The sequence below is a fragment of the Drosophila guanche genome, unplaced genomic scaffold, assembly GCF_900245975.1.
Source record: "Drosophila guanche unplaced genomic scaffold, DGUA_6, whole genome shotgun sequence".
NCBI lineage: Eukaryota > Metazoa > Arthropoda > Insecta > Diptera > Drosophilidae > Drosophila > Drosophila guanche.
This window is the reverse complement of record NW_022995744.1, coordinates 5821201-5841835: the sequence shown is the minus strand read 5'-3', so window position 1 is coordinate 5841835 and position 20635 is coordinate 5821201. Positions and strand designations below refer to the sequence as shown.

General features: G+C 47.7%; 4 protein-coding genes across 5 annotated transcripts; 2 read left to right on the top strand and 2 right to left on the bottom strand.

Moving 5' to 3' along the window:
• The first annotated feature begins 91 nt into the window (after window positions 1-91).
• LOC117580139 (mitogen-activated protein kinase kinase kinase 13-A) lies at window positions 92-8484 on the top strand. Of its 2 annotated transcripts, XM_034266436.1 has the most exons (8): window positions 92-247; window positions 1369-1600; window positions 4767-5255; window positions 5325-5516; window positions 5589-6242; window positions 6308-6464; window positions 6521-7413; window positions 7467-8484. In XM_034266436.1, the coding sequence occupies exons 2-8, from the start codon at window positions 1446-1448 to the stop codon at window positions 7861-7863; spliced, it is 2937 nt and encodes a 978-aa protein (XP_034122327.1). In that variant the 5' UTR covers window positions 92-247; window positions 1369-1445; the 3' UTR covers window positions 7864-8484. The 2 variants fall into 2 exon arrangements, with proteins under 2 accessions (XP_034122327.1, XP_034122328.1); XM_034266437.1 differs by lacking the exons at window positions 92-247; window positions 1369-1600 and adding an exon at window positions 3090-3340.
• A 3999-nt stretch (window positions 8485-12483) lies between these two features.
• On the bottom strand, window positions 12484-13497 carry LOC117580142 (histone chaperone asf1). The gene has a single exon (XM_034266443.1). It carries the CDS (start codon window positions 13196-13198, stop codon window positions 12509-12511), a length of 690 nt encoding a protein of 229 aa, XP_034122334.1. The 5' UTR covers window positions 13199-13497; the 3' UTR covers window positions 12484-12508.
• A 1182-nt stretch (window positions 13498-14679) lies between these two features.
• Window positions 14680-19406, top strand: LOC117580137 (trafficking protein particle complex subunit 8). The gene is made up of 7 exons (XM_034266435.1): window positions 14680-14901; window positions 14989-15150; window positions 15216-16389; window positions 16446-16908; window positions 16964-17879; window positions 17936-18361; window positions 18423-19406. Exons 1-7 carry the CDS (start codon window positions 14736-14738, stop codon window positions 19076-19078), a joined length of 3963 nt encoding a protein of 1320 aa, XP_034122326.1. The 5' UTR covers window positions 14680-14735; the 3' UTR covers window positions 19079-19406.
• Window positions 19340-20359, bottom strand: LOC117580141 (glycosylphosphatidylinositol anchor biosynthesis protein 11). Its single transcript, XM_034266442.1, has one exon. The coding sequence runs from the start codon at window positions 20271-20273 to the stop codon at window positions 19563-19565; it is 711 nt and encodes a 236-aa protein (XP_034122333.1). The 5' UTR covers window positions 20274-20359; the 3' UTR covers window positions 19340-19562.
• Between the last annotated feature and the right edge of the window lie 276 nt (window positions 20360-20635).

The window sequence follows — 20635 nt, the reverse complement described above, 5'->3', positions numbered from 1 at the left end:
GTACATACCAATTTTGTGGTGCTGTGCGCTGTGCTCTCTCCGTGGCGGTCTCGGTTTCGGCCTAAAGCCAGCTTCAGCCAGTTTTTTTTAGTCGATTTGTATCTACCTTTGGTGCGGACGGTTGGCTCGGAATAACGCGTTCTCCGTTTCGTTATCTAAAGCGCAACTGGGGAGACCAGAAACCAGTCTTTAATTGTTTTATTTCAAGCTAAAATCAATTAATATTATCCACAATTACCCAATAAATGTAAGCAAATGCATAAAGAATACAATTTCCATGGGGAAAATGTCTTGAAAGCTTGTGCAAAACTGTGAAAATGTGCAAATACAAAAAATTGTATATTGATTTTCTCTGAAAGAGGGAACGAAACGAAGAAGAGGAAGCAGCAACAGCACAAAGCTGCGCTGTAAGGTTTCCAACGTGTGTCCGTGTGTGGGTGTGCACCGTCAGTGTGTGTGCGAGAGAGTCGGAGAAGAGTACAGAAATAGAGAAAAAATCGTATTGGTGTGTGTGGCAAAATGTATTTTTTGTTGTTGTGTTCTAGCTTTAGCCAAGTTAAAAAAAAAAACAACCAAGAACCAGCAGCACCAAAGCACGGCAAAGGCAAAAAGCAGAAGAAGTGGATTTACTCATGTACATACACAGGCATGCAAAAATAGTTGATGGTGTATGTGCAAGTGTGTTCTTTTGTGCAATTTGCCTTTTAAAGACATCATAAAAATAGCTTAGACTGCACTTTGAAAGTGAAAGAAACACTCGTATGTACATATACATATGAATGTATGTTTTTATGTAAATATGTACAAATGGTCGTTATGTGAAATGTGAAGTGTACAATTGACAAATGTAATTATTGAACTGAAAGGTGGCCGACTCTTTCTTCTTCATCGCACAAAATCTCACACTTTCTTTGGTGCTTTGACTTCATGGCTTGCACGGTACTCGAAGGGTGCGAAGGACGTATGTCATTTATGAAACGGATGTAACACACCAAAGGAATTCTTGTTCGTATGAATACTAATACAAATGCAAACGGAATTATCTTTGGGAAACCCTCTCATTACCAAATAATTTTCAGTCAATCCAAGTAGAGGGTATCTTTTAGTAGACTACACCTCGCTTCATTGAACTTGTGTTGGCTCCCCGTGACGACAGAGAACGAACGACTTTGACCGCACACTTCTCTGTCGCTCTCGTACGCACACACATCCTGCGCATTTTGCCGTTTGACGTCGTTTTTTTATTGATTTTGTGTGCTTTGGCGTTCATTGATAAAAGATTACAGGTTAATGCGCCAGCGCATGAATGCGTGTGGAGTTCACTGAGGTTCCGAAACTCTTGATACCAAATCGCTTGACCTTCCGCAGATACAGCCCCCACCCACCAATCACCCCAGCATGTCGTAAGGAGTCCGTAGACACTCTCAAACTCTCTCTCACGGACAATGCAACCATTTAGCGACAGTCTAAGCAAGAGTCGCGATGATTTGGTCAGTGTCGCCGCAGCTACCGCCTCCCGGCAGCAATTGTACGGCCAGAGGCGACACCACGGCAGCAGTCCCAACCTGTCGCTGGATCAGACGGATAACCTGCGGAGAAGGTAAGTTTCGCACGATTTACAAAATAAAAAATTAAAAAATGCTGAAAATATGTATATTTTGATTCATTTTATAAGAAAATTCCGTCAGATCGTGCTCAAGTTCGAGGTAATCGACCTTCAGCGTACACTGGGAAAAAAACCCATAGAGAGCTTTGGGTAGTTTCTTACCGCCCGCTCGAAAATACTCCAACTGGTTGATCGATCAGCGGCACATACACATTTTAATTAATATAATTCATAATCAAATTAGAAATGAAGTACTGGGTTGGAGGCCCTTCTATTTTATATAGAAATGTGCAAGATTGCCTGATTTTTGCTTGTTTTAGATCGTTGACTAGTTTTCCATAAACAGAAAACCAAACACTTAATTATTGAACCGAAGAATCTAGATACCAACCTGTAAGGTTATACCAAACGCAATTTTATCTAGACACCAAATTTAGGGGAAAACTTCCTTATTTTTTCGTAGAATCTGCAGGGTTCAATGATTTTAGATATAAATCTATGCATACAAAAATAACTACCAATTAAAGGTATAGTAATAGCTTTCAACAAACACGTGCTCATAATAAATTGTGGTGAAATGATGAAAAGCAAACGAACTCGAAGAGAGAAAACCGATCTTTGCAAGGGGGCCGACGTGCGACCCAAACTTCCTTGTCACACAAAGCCCCACATAGATACAAATGGGTGTATGGTTGTATGTGCATACATGGAAACACCTGTCGGTGTGGATCATGTGGCCCCGCTGCAAAAACTGGTTTCGAGTGTGCCCAGAGAGCACAGCGGCATAGAAAGGGGCCAGGCGGACTGCAGTCAACTGCAGGCATTAGCGAATTTGGTCACTTTGACAACATTAAATGCCCGTGATAACAAAAGATGAGAGACGGAACGACAGAGAGGGAGAAAGAGAGCGCTTGGAGAAGAGAGCACAACATCCGAAAGCTACGCTGATAATGGGAAGCTTTGGGGCCATGCTCCAACGCTACCGCTCACCATTTAGTTAGCAAAAATCAATCGTTTCTGACGGTTCGGTCGCAAAAATCGTGAGCCTGCCTTAATGTGTTCTCATGTGTATGCGTGTGTGTGTGTGCGCTGCTTATCGCCAAATCAGTTTTGTCGTCTCTTCTGCTTTTTTTGTGGTTGTTGTGACGCAGTTTTTGCAACATACACGAAATTATTACAGTTTCCCAAGCAATCCGCATGCATCCCAAACAACAGAGCCAACGAAAGTGTTACGCGCTCTGCTCTTGGTCTTGTAATTAACACAGACGCCCAACAACAAAGTCTTAACAACTTACCTTGACGTCATTTCATTTTTTTGGCGACAAAAAAATAGCAGTAACTCGGCCAGTCTGTTGTGTGTGTGTGTGCGTGTATTCGCGCGGTGGCTGTTTGTGCTTGGCACGAACCGAGTGAACGTTTTTAATCAAAAGTTACTTTAACACCGCTCCGCCCGCTGGCGCTGCTGTGCGTAAACCAAAAACTGTTACCAGAAAAAACCAAGCGTAAATATTTGCATTAATGCAGCGCCGTCGACGTCGTCGCCGTTGTGTATGAATGAATGAAATTCTTATTGCGCGACAACTAATTACAAAAACAAACACAATTGGCCGCGGAAATCCGAATTAAGTGTGGAAGAGAGGGAAAGCGAAAGGAAAGCACATTCACCATGGTCTATTATATATCATTCTTTGGCCACAATGAGCCGCCGGACAAGATTATAAGCAACGAAAAGAGGTAAATCGCATTAAACTGAGTCACACCACGCTGCAACCAGCCGCACCATTTACCGTTATGTGTGTTTTTTGCACTCGCGCTGACCTGTGCAAAAAAAAAACCACGAAACGAATGACGCGAGAAAGAGGAACGCAGCATGCCGCCAAATTTCCGCGTTCTATGAACTACGACGCGTCACAGTCAAAGGTCAAAACGTGCTGGCACCTTATTCACTTTCGAGACTTGATTAATACTTTTCACAAATTTATAAATAAACGGGAAAAGGTTTTTGACACTTGTTAGGCGAGCGGGTGACCGTGCCCTCTGAGGCGATTGCGAGAGTGAGACGACTGTATGGTCCGCCACCAAATAAATCTGCAAAGAACGGTAGACTCTATTTTGTGTGTGTGTGTGTGTGTGTGTGTGTGTGAGTGGTGGGTAACAGGTGATTTGCCTGTCGGTCGGTCCCGTGAGACTTTCTACGCGTCGCTCTGTTGGCACTGTAGTCGTTGTTGTTGCGATAAATGTTTTTCACCTGCGGCTGCTGCTAGTTTCGCTGCTCTCCGTCTCTCGGTCCGTCCATCTCCCCTAGCGTCTATTTTACCCCTGTGTTTGCTTATCTTATCACACCACAAAGAAAACACGAATTCCAAGCACGGCAACAGGAAGGCTTTTGCGTGTATGTGTGTGTGTTTCCAGTTTCCAGAACTCAAATAATGACGAGGGGTGGGGCGATCGCTTCACTAATATTTATTTGCACGGCTTTTTATCAATTATTCGCTCTTTTTCTGCACGTTCATTGTGTCAGCACACGAAAAAGAGAGTGGAACAATAGCTTTTCGAATGCTGAAGTTTTTGATACCCTTGGATATTGTCAGATTAATAAAATTATGATCCAATTGTTATAAATTGGTTAATGATCTATAAATAATCTAAGGTGTTTCTATGACAGTGTGTATGTACAACATACAATGTCGCATAGCAATAAACTTAGTAGAGTCGAATTTTCGGTCTGGCCAATCGCTTGTCGAATTAAGAATACCTTCTGCCAGGGTATACAATATGATTTGCGACGTGTGTAAACATAAAAACAAAAGCCATGAACAAGAGTTTGTTTATCACGCAAAAGAGGATAGGACTAGAATATCAGAATATAGAATGGAAATCGAAGATACCGATAATTTTGGATCATTTGAATGGACCCCCATTGTACATAGTTGAATGGTAGGAGGTAAATAGTAGTTTTATGGTTGTTACTGCTTAAGTTGAGTGGGGAATCAGTTTTATTTATAGAAACAGGTAGATAGTACTGTTTCTTATCGCATTTTGAAACAAACCTGTTAAATATCGATAAGTAAATAACGGGAATTGAAGACAGTAGGGAAATATAGATTCTTTAACATGTGTACTCACCCGTTTTAATTGTGTTTTCTTTTATTTTCAATAGCATGGCCTGCCTGCAGGATGAGTTCGGACAACTAGGACTGGCGGCCACAGATCTACCCTTCAAGTCACCCGATCTCGATTCTCCGCCGCATCTGCAGCATCACACGACCTACGGGGAGATCACGGACAGCAGTGCCGAGAACACGTGTCAGCAGCGCTGGCCCCACAATGTCAGCGGTGCGGCGGCAGCGTTCGGGCATCCGGACAAGTCAGTGGGATGGATGTATGGGCTGCTGGGCTGTATGAAGCCAGTGCTGTCGTTCATCGGCAAGAGCGGGGTGATCGAGGTAAAGAGTCAGCGGGCCGAAGACTGGGAAATACCATTCGAGTCCATCACGGACCTCGAGTGGCTGGGCAGTGGAGCCCAAGGCGCCGTTTTCAGTGGCACGCTAAAGAACGAGATTGTGGCCGTGAAGAAGGTAAAGGAACTGAAGGAGACGGACATCAAGCATCTGCGGAAGCTGGACCATGAGAACATCATCAAATTCAAGTAAGTTTTCTGCCAGCAGTCTGTTAAGTCTGTAATTCCATCTAAACAATCGATTGATCCACCTTGCAGAGGAGTATGCACCCAGTCGCCTGTATTCTGCATCATCATGGAGTTCTGTCCGTACGGTCCGCTGCAGAATATACTCAAGGAGGAGCAGGTCATGTTGCCGTCCCGCTTGGTCTCCTGGGCCAAGCAAATTGCCCAGGGAATGCAGTATCTGCATTCCCACAAGATCATACACAGAGATCTGAAGAGTCCCAAGTGAGTGCCACAGCAATAGAGTTTTCCGAAATAGATTCTGATTTAACGCATCCTGTGGGGGGATTCTTTCAGCATACTGATTAGTACAAATGAGGTGGTCAAGATTAGCGACTTTGGAACGAGTCGCGAGTGGAATGAGATTAGCACCAAGATGAGCTTCGCGGGCACCGTGGCCTGGATGGCTCCCGAGGTGATACGGAACGAGCCGTGCTCGGAGAAGGTGGACATTTGGTCGTATGGCGTTGTGCTATGGGAAATGCTCACCTGCGAGATACCCTACAAGGATGTCGACTCCTCGGCCATCATCTGGGGTGTGGGCAACAATTCGCTCAAGCTTCTCGTACCAAGCACCTGTCCGGAGGGCTTCAAGCTGCTGGTGAAGCTCTGTTGGAAAAGCAAGCCCAGGAATCGTCCCTCATTCCGGCAGATACTCTCGCACCTGGACATTGCCGGACCGGAACTGCTGCGCAAGTCGGAGAAGCAATACTTTGAGACCCAAAAGTCGTGGAAGGAGGAGGTGCGTTCGCACCTGAAAGAGATCACCCAGAATGGCACCAGCATACACAAGTACGAGCAGGATCTGATCAAGCGGCGCACGGCCGAGTGGCGGCATGCCCAGGACATACGCATGGTCTACGAGGACAAGCTGCAGAAAACAAACCAGCTGTTCTTTGAGCTCAGCGAGTGCATGACGCAGCTGCAGGAGAAGGAGAAGGAAATTGCCGAGTAAGTGCTCTCTTTTGCTCTAAATAAAAGGTTGGCTTTTCCTGACTTTCGAACTCCCCTTTTAGACGTGAACGGAAGTTGCCTGGAAGTGGCTATAAACCTACGCGACGCCTTGGCAACACACTCAGGAAGATGCAACACTATCGTCGACGACTGAACGGTCCACCAGCTGCCATCCAGCAGCAAACGTCCACCACACCAGATCCAGAGACCACCCCAGAGGTGAGCAATTCAAATTGGTTTCCTTAGTACAAATAATAATGTAATCTTCATTTTAGTCCCCTGTGAAGTGCGTGCTGTATGCCCAGTTGGACGGTAATTGTCAGCCAAAGTCGTATTTGGGCAACATCATTCCTGGCGGTTGCGGCAGCAGCAGCATGGCCAACAAGAACAAGAAGCGTGGCCATCGACGCAATGGCTCTGGATCGCTGGGTGCACCGCCCAAGTACAGTCCAACCCGCGACCGTCGCTACCAGAGCGAGCCGGAGAACCGAAAGGTGCAGCTGGTGGAGCAACAGACACAGACGGATGCCATGGATGTCAGTGAGACGGACATAAGTCCCAGCGGCGACCTACCACGCACTCAACCGATTGATGTGCCACCCCCCAATCATCGTCAGCTGCCGTTGCAATTGCAGAGAGTCCAGAAAATGGCCAAGGCTCAGGCGCAGGCCAGAGTTGGTTCCGTGAATCCCACTAGTCCGTCGAATGGCAACTCGTTGAGCACCAGCGAGCTGACATACCAGGATGCCTGCTCTAGTCCGGACCAGCTGTTGAACGACGATGTGATGAATAGCAATGAACGTCTGGACATCACCGACTGTTGCAGCGACAATGAGAATCTCGATCGATTGGGTCGCAAAGTCATCGAGTTCATAGCCGAGAATCGCCTCTCCATTCAGTCCAACACGAATTCAAATTCAAACACTGAAAATGGAAACGGAGGAGGATCGCCGCTGCAGGAGCGCAGAGAAGCTGGCAACAGTCCGTGCCTGAGTCGGTGCAGCAGCACGCAGAGCAAGCGAAGGAAGCAGCCGCAGGGAGACAATTCAAATGGTCCGAATGGACCGTCGGTCTTCAATGCCAATGGCGGAGAGGCCAATGCTCAGGATAGCTGGTCGGATGAGGAGGGCGAGACCACGGACTGCAAGTACGCCTTGCGGAGACGAAGGTGAGTGGGAAAGAAAACCCATCCAAGATAAATATTAAACTGTGACATTCCAGCATTGGTCGACTTCCCATTGCCCGTGGCATGCGTCCGCGTCGCAGCTACAAGGCTCCGATGTCCCAGAAAATTGCCATACACCACAAACGGAATGTGGTCATTGTCTCCGATGAGGAGGAGAACACCTCCGAGTACAGTCACTCGCCGTCCAGCCAGCACTCGACGCTGGAGAGCAATACGGATATAGCATCGGCCATGAAGCAAACCCAAAACACATCCACCTCAACAAACAGCTGCAGCGAGCCCGAGGAGGCGGACGATTCAAGTAGCTCCAGCGACGACGATGATGATGTGGATCAGGCCAAGGGCTCCACACTACCCATGGGAGCGGTGCGCAGCAGCGACATTATATCCATACCCACATTCGAAGCTGATGGTGCCGTCAACATGGTCTAACCCAGCACGATATGTCTAGCCTAAGCGTGAGAACTCCTAAACATAACCAGTTGTGCATGCATGGTCTGTGCAACAACTATCTCTACTTTATATATACTCAACCGGGAAATCGCCCCCCACCTTTAAATGGTATTATCTACGTTCACGTCCAGATCTATCTATCAATATCTCTCTCTATCTATAATTTATTTTAAATGTGTTTGTTGTGTCCGAGTGTGTGTGGAATCGCGTCCCGCAAGCGTTGATCGCTTCGGGATCGCCACGATTACACACCGCAAAACCAAACAGAACCTTCCTTCGGGGTCAGGGGCAATCTTTTCTTCGTGTCGTACTCGTATCGCATGCATTTCCTATGTTGCTGAATATATTAGATATCTATATATATTATTTTCGCATAAGTCCCTAGTTGGTATTTGTCCTTTGAGAGAGCTGCCTTTGTAATATATTTAAAAAATGACCTAACTGTATATGTATTTTAGATCCTACGGCCTAGGCATAGCATAGTGTTATTGTATTTTTTGTTTTGTTGCGATCCCAAGAGCTTGAACCCACAAAAAACGAAACCCAACAAACAACAAAACCTACAAAGCAACAAAATAATAGAATCAGCCTCAGGCAAAAGCATACTTATATAGGAAACAGATGGATAGAAAGTATAGGAATGTAAAGAGGAGGGAATTAGTAAGACAAAATAGTCAGGGATATTTTTTATATAAACGAAATTTGCTAAAGATTTGCTCTCGAAAGATGCATGTTTTTAAGGAAGGAATTTAAGGAATTTGTATAATTTTATAGTCGCGCATTTGGATGGATGGTAGAGAAACCTTATCCAAGAAAATAAAACAAACCTTACTTTCGGTATGCACAAAATTCAAAGCTTCAGTGCCTTAAAATGCAAACAACAACAAAAATATGATAAAAAGAAAATACAATTAAGGAATATTGAAAGAAAATCCTGGTAAAATTCTGACCGCGGCTATGACGCGGCCAATGAATGCTTTCCAGGAGATTTGGAAGAGAAACCATTGAAAAATTGGTCTGGTTTTTCATTTATATTCTCTAGAAAGCGTTCATCAGCTGCAAAACGAATTACAAATTTAAATATAATTCTATATACACTCAATATATATATTATATATATTATACATATATATATATTTACACACTAGTTGGATGTTTAGCTAACATAAGTTGCGTCGTCATCGTCGTGGTCGTCCCACCTCGGGGCGACATTTCTCTGCATTATGTAAATGTACTCAATATTAAGTTTAAATTTAACGACTCATACGAATTAGCAATAATAATAAATGGAAAACAAATAAGAAGCGCTGCAAAAACGAGACTTTTCTGTAAAAGTAAACAAATGTTTACCAATTGGTTCCACTCTCGAGCATTCTCTTATACATTTTTCGCTTTTGCATCTGCCCATTGCCGGAGGAATACATCTCGGAACACTTTTTAGTTAACATTTACAACACACTTCAAATTTATATAGCACTGTAAAACAATTTATAAACCGAATTATCTGCTGGCAAGGAGTCCTACTTGTTGTACGCGATTTAATGCTCGGATCTCTTGCAGTGTGCTTCCAGACGAGTGCGCAGCGCATTCAAAGCCTTGACCTCCCGCGAGTCGATAATGTGGCAAACGACTTGGGTCAGACTGCCAAATGGCAGCAGTCCGGCCGTGCCGTGCGACACATCCAAATGACGGAAGCGATCGATGTTGCAGGTGCAGCCGTCAAAGACATAAAAGCCCGATCCCGACTCGGAGTTCTCGTCCACCCTGAAGACGACGTAGTTGCCCCAGGGTGTCATGGTGAACACTCGGTTGGCGACTTGAAAGGAGGAGATGAGCAGCCGCTTGATGCTCTCCACGGTACCGCTCTCCGACCCAGCCACAGCCAGCATATGGGGCTTGAGACAAAAACGCGGATATTTTGGTACTTCAATCTCATGCTTGCTGCTCGCTTCAGTCGGGACCCGACACTTCCCGTCCTCACTGCTGCACCAGCAGGATTGCTGGCACGCCTTTTGCTTGAACGTTTTGGCCTGGAAGTGGGCAACCTTGCGAGGTTTATTGGGACACGACATCCCTTTGGCCTCTGTCTCGGATTTCGTAAAGTTCCGCAGATTGTTTTGACGGGATGCCCTAACTTTCTTCATCGTTTCCGCCAAATCTTTTGGCTTTCTCACAGAATCAAATCCCTTATCCCTTCTCGGGCTCTGAGGTCTGCCAGACCTTTCCTTTGGCAATACGGACTGCTTACCACGAGTTTGCTTTTTATTGCTTGCCGAGGAGTCTTTGGTCTCTCCAGAAGTTAACCTCTGATCCTTCACCCTGCTTGATGGTTTGCCCTTTGGTGCCGAGGGTTTCTGAGTTTTTCCAGAAGTTAGCCGCGTACCGCCATCGTACCTGGATGGGACTTCGATGACAGAATCAGATACTTTCAGTTTGCTCTTCTTTTCATCTTTCTTGGTATCCTGCGTATCCTCTTCATCTTCGCCCTCTTCATCGAAATCGTGTTCCGTTTCATCCTTGACATTGTCCAGCAGTTGGAAGTTCTCGATGTCGAAGCTGTCCTCAGTTTGGCTCACAAGATCCTCCTCGTAGTCACTTACCGTGGCCAGCATGTGACCGGAGCTGGTGGCGTGCTGGTTGAACCGGATCGTCTCGTTAATGGACTGCACCTCGGCATCAACGCCCTCGGGCAGGGGAGCCAGGGCATAGCCCTTGGGGCATTCGGCCAGATTCTTGATGCGCACCGCATGGATGTGGTAGGGCGACTGGCGGTTGGACTCCTTCAGCAGCTGGTGGAACACACTGATCATGGTGAGGGGATCCCGGAACATGCGCACCGTGGTCCACTTGGCGCCCAGCACCTTGTCCTGCTGCACGTGCGTGCCGACAATCGTGTGTCGGTACGCATCGAGTAGGTAGTAGAAGCCGCCCTTGCTCCACACGGCGTACATCTGGCTATTGATCTGGAAGATGACATTGCCGAACTCCTTCAGGGTCTCGCGGACGTGATGGTCAAAGTCTGTACCCGCGACTCTCACCACGCAACGCCAATTGCCCGACCGCACATTGGGCAGCAGCTCCAGCTCCACCACAAACTGGCCCAGACGCAGCTGGGTGGGAAACTCGTCCAGGTTTATGGGCCGCTGATTTTTCAGGCGATCGCCCCAGCAGCTGCGACAGAGCTCGACGCCGTAGCAGATGAGCCGATCGAACATGTTGGTGTTCCAGGTGGCCGGATGGTCGATCTTCGAGGCCATAATGGCGCCCACCGCCACCATGATACTGCTGCGACTGCGCAGTGGATCGGCCGTGTTGAGGGACAAATGGAGACTGCCCTTCAGATAGGCGTAGTTGTTGTTGATCACCTCAAAGTCCACGTCCCGCTGGACAGTGTCCCTCAAGTAGATGCGGCCATCGGGCGTCACCAGGCGCACAACCACCAGCTCCCGCAGGGTGAAGTCATCGGTGGGCGAGATGCCGCTGAGCTGGCTAACCAGATAGAAGACATTGTCGATGGTGTGCAGACAGACGAGCATGACCACGCCTTTGGCTTTGTCGCTAACCAGATCGTCCTTGCGCCTGCCCTGCACATCGAGCACAAAGAACACTTTGCGACGCTTCCAGATGAGCAGATGACCCATCTTGGTCAGCAGCAGGCAGTAGTGTCCAGTGCGGAAGAAGGTCTGCAGCACATCGCGCAGGTTGCTGATTATGTGAGGCGGCTGCGTCTCCAGGGGTTGCTTCGGATCGCCCAGATAGCGCGACTCCAGGGCCAGGGTGAAGGTGTGACCCTCCAGCGTGAAGTTCCGCTTGATGCGATCCTCGGCGTTCGTGTAGATTTGCGGCCGTAGAAGTGGCGTACTCTTGGAGTCTTTGTTCGGCTTTGAATCATCGCCCTCGGAGCTGGCAATGAACAGGTCAGCGCCCTCCTGCAGCAGCATGTCGATCTTCTCCGCTGTCCACTCCACCTCCGGTAGGACATACACCAGGGCAAACGCCTTCAGGTACGTGGCAAAGTTGCGCGAATTCACCTCATCTTGCAGCCTGCCCTCTAAACTCCCTGCAATCTTTGACTCGGAGCAGACCATGCCCACGGCAACGCCAATGGAATCAGCCTCCACATCCACGCGGTTTTTGCGCTTCTTGCAGGACTTCCACAAATACTCGTGATAATATGGCTTGTCCAGGGGATTGGCGGCATAACGACTCGGGCAGATCTGATTTGAATGGGCGCTGTAATAGCTGAAAGGAAACTGGACTTCAGTACCACAATTTTGTCTTGTGCCGCCTCACCTGTTGCTTGTGGGCTGCCGCGAGCGTCTGCCGCTGGGCGCACCCTTTTGATTCACTTTGGATTTTGACATTCTCATGGAAAATAATAGAAATTTTTGTCGTCTGACGACAGTTGACAGGGGAGACAAAATGGATGGGATGCTAAATTCTTTATGGAACAAAGTCAGCATTTCGTTTTAGGTTAATTTAATGTGTACATATATTTTAGTTTTAGTTTAAATCGCTTGCTTTTAAATTACATTACTTAATTAAGGGGTCGAGGTGGGGCTGGGAGAAGAGTTCTTTCAAGTCTGCGCCCACTCTAGAGTGTTTGTTGCAGTTGGACTGCCTCTCAACATTCCATTGCCAGAGAATTGGAATTCTCGTTGAGTGCCTTGATGCCATTTTCAATGGGCATGGCCAGGCTATTGTCATCATCCGGTTGCTGCGGCTCCTGCTGCTCTTGCTCCTGGGCACCTGCCTGTGCCACCTGCGATGTGGATGGTCCGTCAATCATCATTTCATCTGTGTGACCGTTGTTCTCTGGCAATCCATTGCCATTGCCATTGGTGTGGCCATAGTCCCAGTTGATCTTGAAGCGGGTGACGCGCGGCTTGCTGGCGAGTATGTTGCGCGTAAGCTTGTCGAACAGGGGCTTGGTGGGCGGATTCTCGCGCATCTCCTGCTCCCCATAGTCGTTGTTCACGTAGTAGCCAACACGCACAAACTCCTGCCCGCGATACGAGCAGGTCAGCAGCACAATGGTGACGCCAACAGCATCCTGTTCCGGAATTTTGCTAACATCTGGCGGATCGGCCTGGAAGACGAATATGTGACGACCCTCGGGCACGGGGCCGACGTAAATGGTGTCCAGTACTTGGTCATGCTCCTCGGACTCTGCCGAGCCCACGTAGATCATTTTCCATTCGAGATCCTCCTTCAGCTCCTCGATGCACTCAAATGTCAGTTCGAACTGGAAGGGATTGAAGAAGCTGCTGGGGTTGTCCAGCACCACAACGTTTGTGATATGCACCTTGGCCATGACTGTACTTTTGGGACTCTGCTGTTCTTTGGGAGACTGCGAGACTTTCAGCCTTTTTTCTCAGACGCTGCAAGCGGCGGACTTTTTTTGTGCTCCTTCTGTTGGATTGCGTGCGCTGATAAAAAAATACTAGCGGCTCACGTCGTAAATATCAAAGGTTTTTGGTTTCCTACGTTTAGAATTTATATTCAAAGAGTTATTTGTCGTTGAATTAATTAAGTTTGCGTTTTGTGTACAATTCGGTTTTGCGTAAAACTATGCGGAATTTTATTACAGCTGACAGGCTTTCCCGCGCTTCCCGCTATCGACACCGCGTATCGGTAGTTGTGTGCGATAGGCGATGTAGCCATACAAGTTAAGCGATATTTATAGCAACAATGACGTCATATTTCGTTTCATGATTTTACTTTTCTAGTTTGAAACTTATTTTGCAATCAATAAAATAAAAATAGGTCAAGAAAAAAAACCAATCTTGTGAAGAATTGATTGATACAAATAATAAAATTATAGTGTTAAAGCTAACATTCCTATTTAGCTGGTAATATTAAACAGAATATCAAAGTCGAGGAAAATGATTTTAGACTTACGGTATATTTACAGTATATTATCAAAACAAAAAAGATATTTCAGTAGAATTCCGAGGGTCTGTCGGTATTTTCTATCGATAGTTCCGAGGACACACTAATCCGCGATAGGGCTGTCAGATATTTAAAAAATATCATATCGGTGATATATTTTTATTGGAAAAAATATCAAAAATTTATAAAATATTATTGATATATATTTGCTAAAATTCAAAAAAAATAAAGAAAACAGAAACCTTACATATGTTTTTAATGTTCATTCTTATTCTTCTCTTCTGTGCTTTTAATTTGACTTATACATAATTTTTTTCTATTTTTCTAGAAAACTCTGATAAAAAATTATTTTGCGTAGGTCTTTTCCGTTGGCTTTCGTGATAATTGGGACCAAACCACTAACCATACAGTCAACGCACTAATACACACATGCGGTTTCCGTGTAAAGTCGAAAAAACCCCCGTCTCGAGAGCTAAACGAATAGGGACGTGTGAGATGCTTCGTACATACACTTGTATCGGTGTGATATCACAGCAAACTGGGAGCAAAATTTGGTGGCTCTAGCTCTTATAGTCTCTGAGTACTAGCCGACAAATAAGACTTCCAGACGGACAGACAGACAAGGCTATATCGACTCGGCTATTGATGCTGATCAATACTAACAACATAATATATATTCTACATGGGGTCGGAAACATTTCCTTCTGTGCGTTACATACAATTTATGCACAAATACAATATTTAAAAATACCCTATATATTTATTTAGATCCTGCGGGTAATTACCGAACTTAAAATATCTCAAAAACATATGAATGTATTAATATTTTGAGAAAAAAATCACGATATAGAAATATTTTGATTTGAAAAAAATATCGATATATTGATATATATTTGACAACCCTAATCCGCGGTCCCACTGGAGCCAATCAAATTGACAATAAATAAATAAATTAAATAATGCTGCATTTGACGGGCCAGAACTACAATGCACGCGACATAATCAAAAACATCTTCTCACCGCTCATCGGCGTGCTAAGCAGCAGTCTCGCAGATGACATCTGTCACCGCAACAATCTCTCCTTTGTGGAGCTCCTGCAGCCCTTTGCCAAACTGCCCAACGATGGTGAGTGGATTTTGGAGTGTGGTGGGGGCGGTGGTAAACAATTTGGTGTTGTGGTTAAATAACTTTAATCTCCTTCATGGCAAGTAGCACACTTTCGCGATGTCTCCGGGACGAGTGTCTCTGTGCGGGGACTTCGGCTCAACTTTTGTCATGTGGACTGGCGGCCGCCGCAACCAGTCTTGGCCCGCCGAATGCTCAACGAATCGGTGACCAATGCCAACAATGACAAGACCAAGGTTGTTACAGTAGGTGCGTATGCAGTTAGGACACACCCAAAAGGATTCGGCACTCAATTTCTGAACCCCCTCCCACAGCGGACATTGACCTCGAGCTGCCGTCGTCGGAACCTTGGTTTGAACAATGGCGTGAGACGTTTTTGACTGTGCAATTCCCAGCGGACCATGAGTTCACCCGACATTTGCTCAGCTGTCTGCTGGTGCTGTCCAGTGCCGATCCCCAGATTGTGGAAACGGCGCACAAGCTGACCCAACGGGTGCAGCAAATGCAGAGCATCACGCCCCAAAAACTGCCCAAGTGGTTCCAGCCCAACGAAGTGCTCAACAGCTATGTGGTGCTCCATGAGGCCAACCAGGGGGATCTGTCCAAGGCACAGCAGGGCTTTGAGCTGCTCAAGTCCACCTTTGGCGACAGCAAATGCTTTCTAGTGTCCATTAACTCGGTGGACAGTCAGGCACCTGCAGAGGTGCAGGACTATTGGGCGTGCTACATCAAGAGGCAGCCGAAGAGCGACGCCACGCTCACCTCCACGGATCTCAGTGCCCCGAAATCTCCACAGGAGGCGGTGTCCGTCATCAGCATGCCCTCGATGCAGATGTCCCAGTTGCTCGAGGAAGTTTCTGCCCAGGAGAGTGGCCTGACGATGCTGCATCCTCTGAGTCCCATGCAGGAGAGCGCCACCGAGGCCATCAATTCTAAGTTCAGCATTAGCAGCGAGAGCCTTGCCTCCCAGACCATCAATCCCAATGTGTGGGCCAACGACCTAGAGGCGGATGCACCACACGGTGGCTGTCTCACCACGAGGGACATTGACAACGTGCGCCACTTTGTGCAGGACTACGCAGTGCGTGCCTTGATACCCTACATCGAGCACCTGGTGGCCACACTCAGCGAGGGTGTGACCAACAAGAAGGGCGTGAGCAAGTCCCTGCTGAGTGCCACAAAGCGTTGGTTCGTCACCAGCAAGCCGGGAGCGGGAGCAAATAATCAAAATGCAGTCATCTACACAAATGAATCAGCGGAGCTGCAAACGAGAAAGCTCGGCGATCTCTACTTCATGTTTGGACACTACAATCTGGCCTTTCAGGCCTACCACCAGGCGAAGAGGGACTTCAATGCGGACTCTGCCTGGCAATACTATGCGGGTGCCCTGGAAATGGCAGCCCTTTCCGCCTTCATGCTGGGCACGGCGCACCGCAAAACCTACGACTACATGGAGGATGCCATTGTGTGCTACCTGACTGTGTGCAAGTGGGTTTCCCCTTCGAATTATCTGTCCAATTTCTGAGTGTATTTTGCGTTTCCAGAATGCAGCAATTCGCCACACGAGCAACGCTGCTCAGCATGGAGTGCCTGAAGACAGCGCGACTGTACAGCGATGTGGCCAAGCAATTGATACGCATGACCAGCGAGGAGTCGGACCTTCGTTCAGCGCTGCTGCTGGAGCAGGCGGCTTACTGCTTTCTGGTTACACAACCGGCCATGCACCGGAAGTATGCCTTTCACATTGTTTTGGCTGGGAATCGCTACTCGCGTGCCGGACAGCGGAAGCATGCGTATCGCTGCTATCGCCAGGCCTACCAGGTGTTCCAGAAGCGAGAGTGGAGCCTGGCCGAGGATCATATACAGTATACGGTGGCCAAGCAGGCCTACATGTTGAAGCAGCTGGACGAGGCCAGTCGTTCCTTTGCCCATCTCCTGCGCCCTGGCAGCCTGCAGAGTGCCGCACAGCAGAGCAGCTTCCTGAAGGAGTACATCCAGACGCAGAATGTGAGTGGAATGCTGGTTCCTTCCAATCCATTTACAGACAATTTGTGTATTCCAGGAGCTCCTCAAACGTAGTCCAGAGGTGGGACTGCTACCTCATGCCCTGCCCCAGTTGGTGCAGTCTTCGGTGCGCGTCTTGACCCTGGTGCAATCGCCCTCAGCTCAGGCGCCACAGCTGCCAGCCACCAACATTGACATCGACTCGAATCTGACTGCAGATGAGTCCATTTGGAACAAGATTGAGGAGATGCTGGTGATCACCGCTGCCTCCAATAAACCATTCGTATTTAAGCCCACGAGATATTTGTATACCAAGCAGCAGCCGGCCCTGGAGACGCCAGTCGCCGTGCAGGGCGAGCCCATTGAGCTGGCCGTGACCCTTTCGAACAGTGTTCGCTGCAGCATAGCCCTCTCTGAGATTGATTTGCTCTGGAAACTCACGCTGGACAACGAGGAAGTGCTGTCGAATGCCTGCGTTTACGAGGAAGCTGCAGACAGTGCCAGCAAAGCGGCCGTGCAGGCAGCCATAAAGACCAGCTGCGTGGCATCGTTTGAGTTGGCCGAACAGGCAGAGAAAACTGTTTACTTCAAGCTAACGCCGAAGCTCACGGGACGACTCCTCATTCTGGGCGTGGTCTGCCGTGTGGCAGCCACCGCGGATCCCACGGCCAGTCTGCTTGGCTCGTTGCAGTTTGAGACGCAAATGATTCGACCTGCCACGGCCAAGCAATCCTCACAGACCGTTCTGGACAACCGGTTGAGCCTCAGACTGGTGCCCCAATTGCCCGCCATGAGTGTTAGCTTTAGCCCAGTGCCCACCCAGCTCTTGGCCGGTGAGATTTTACCCGTTTCCATTACCCTACGAAATCTGGGCATAGCTCCCATTGAGGAGATTTATCTGGGCTGCGACACGCCACGCTGCGTGTCACTGCAGTCGGAGCACCACGATCAAATGCCGCTGGCCATGAAGAGCTGTAAGTAAATGGAATGGCAGATTATTAAGTATGTTTAATGAGTATATCCTGCACAGCTTTACGTGATCTGTCCAATGATAAGCTCGTCAAGGACAAGGAAATCCGTGGACAGCGTGTGTTCCGGCTGCTGCAACGTCCTGGACAGGCGGCCCTGGAGGCACAGCAGGGACATACAATTTCCATGTGGCTGCAGGCACCCCACCAGGATGGACCCTTCACGCTGCGCCTGCTCTTCTACTATTCATTGCCAGTGGGTGCCAATTCGCCCATCAAATACAGGCTGGTGCGTCACATTTGGCACCTGCAGGTGGAGAGCTGCTTACAAGCGGGGTCCACGTGCTTCGTGAGCAATGCAGTGACCAACGAACTGGGTCTTGAGCTGAACCTGCGCAATCAGCATGCCGCCCAGGCGACAGAAGTGTACATCAACACGTTATCCTTGTACTCCAAGGAGTACGATGTGAATCCAGAGAAGTTGTACAGTAAGTGGGAGAATTGGTTAATGCCGACACCTTCCTGATGATTTATTTATATGTATTGCAGTTATGGACAGCATGGGAGTGAGTGCGGGACAGGCGGGTGGACAGTGCCTCAAGTCTTCCAAATTCTGCAGCCTGCAATTCCGACTGCAGGAGAAGGGCCTAAAAGAACACTTTAATGACATTCCAACGATCAAAACTCTGCTGCAAAGCCGACTATCCCACTTGAAGATTATGCCCGCGCAGCATGCCCAGCAAGTGGAGCAGCACATGCCGTCGCTGCACGATCCGCACAGCTTCCTCACCAACGAGGAGACCGTGTTCTTCAATACCAACATCAGCACCGAAGAGTTCAATGCCAGCATTGCCGGCTATGTGCCCCATGCTACGCTGGCCCTTAGTTGGAGTGCGATAGTGGCCAGGGAGGGGGGGCCACAGCTTGCCAGTGGCTTGCATTTCATCAAGCTGTACAAACTCTACGAGACGGGACACTGTCCAGCCACGACGGCCGAGACAATGCTTCGCAGACGTCTGTCCTCGGACAATGCGGAAAACAAACATCGCGAGTTCCAGCTGCCAGAGGTTGCGCCCAGCAATGAGAAGGCCAGTGAGCCGCTGGCCGAAGATGAAAACGAGGACTATTGGGAGCCCAATGAGAACTATGTGGGCCAACGTTGCCTGCTTGAAGATGAGAGCTTTGTGCTGGCTGCCAAGGGTTAGGTTTTGTGCCCAAATTGTGTTAAATGTGTTTTGTGTGTCTGGATCCGTTTATGATCCTCCTACGAGCAACTGTTTTGTGTTTTCAATTTATTGTTTATTTGTTGGGGAAGATCTAAAACCAAGGCTGTCCTTTCTTATGTCGTAAATGTTTCAAATGTTTAGGTAAATGGACAGTCCTCTCAGTCATTGTGTGTGGGGGTAACATTTGTGTCTTTATCGCTTGTGATTAATAGTAATGTTTTTTGTTAGTTTATTAGTTGATTGATTTAAAAAAGAATTCATTCATATTATTACACTCTAATAAAATGCTTAAACATGTAACATTAAAGTATGTTAATTGCTTTTTGGTAGTTCCTAAGCTGCTGACTAGACAGAGACAGATGATGACGTGGGTCGTGTGCGGATGCGGATGTGGATGTGGGTTTTGTGGCAGCGCAACGTAATTATCTGGTGGCAGGATTAATATCATTTATTGTTCTTATTTTTAAGCGCGTTTTTTGGTCATGTACACACGGGCCGTGGCATAGAGGACATGCGTACAGGCATAGATATTGCCCATGGCGCTGCCCAGCAGTGCTCCGATGATATTTGGTATGGGATACACCTGCCAGTCCCGTCCCCAGTCAAGAGGCGCCACCACACTGCCAGCCCAGGCCCCCAGAATGCCACCCAGGGCATTGTACTTGAACAGATTCAGAGCCGTGTCCTCGCACTTGGTCACAAAGTCCGGTTTCTCGCAGAAGCACACTTGCAGGGCACCGCCGCCGCCCAAGAGGAACACCGTGGGTGACACCGTCAGCAGTGTCATCAGCAGGGAAAGGACGAAGGTCTCCTCGTAGTTGCCTAGCACCGGTGCTCCCAAAATGATGCAGATGAAGGCATACAGCAGCGTGCACAGAAACTGCAGTGTAAATCCTCCGGCAAGTTCGCGTGCCGTGAAATATGCCGCCTTCTTCTGCCTTTGCTTGATCGTCAGAACACCATCCTCAATGCGGCCATAGAAACGGGCCAGCACGACTTTCAGCAGCTCGCCAATGAAGACAATTGGAACGACCAGTGAGTCCCAGAAGTTGCCGAGATAGGCCCAGTTCCGGCGGTACTGCATATATGTCATGCATATCAATATGGTCGCCAGGCTGAGGGACACATGGAAGAGCTGGTGCTTGGTCTTTTGTTGATCGAAACGCGAAACCATCGTTAAATGTAATCAAACACAATTTTTTACAACGAAACTAATATTTTTGCTGCCCGTCTTCCTGTTCCACCTTCTATCGCACAACACTTTACAGCACCGTTTACGGTATATTTTTTCTAGAGTTTTTGGTATATTCAGATGAAAATGTATTTATGATAAATTGGTGTACAATGGTACATTACTGTGTTGGAAATTATGAATATTATGGAAAGAATATTCGCATATATTATATTATTAAAGCATAGTGTACAGGAACTGCGTCTGGAATCCCGGGAATCAACCGTAAACGATAATATTCTTCTGTATAAATAATTCTCATCTGTATCTGGATGGTGTATAGTTTTGACTTCTCGTTAAATCCA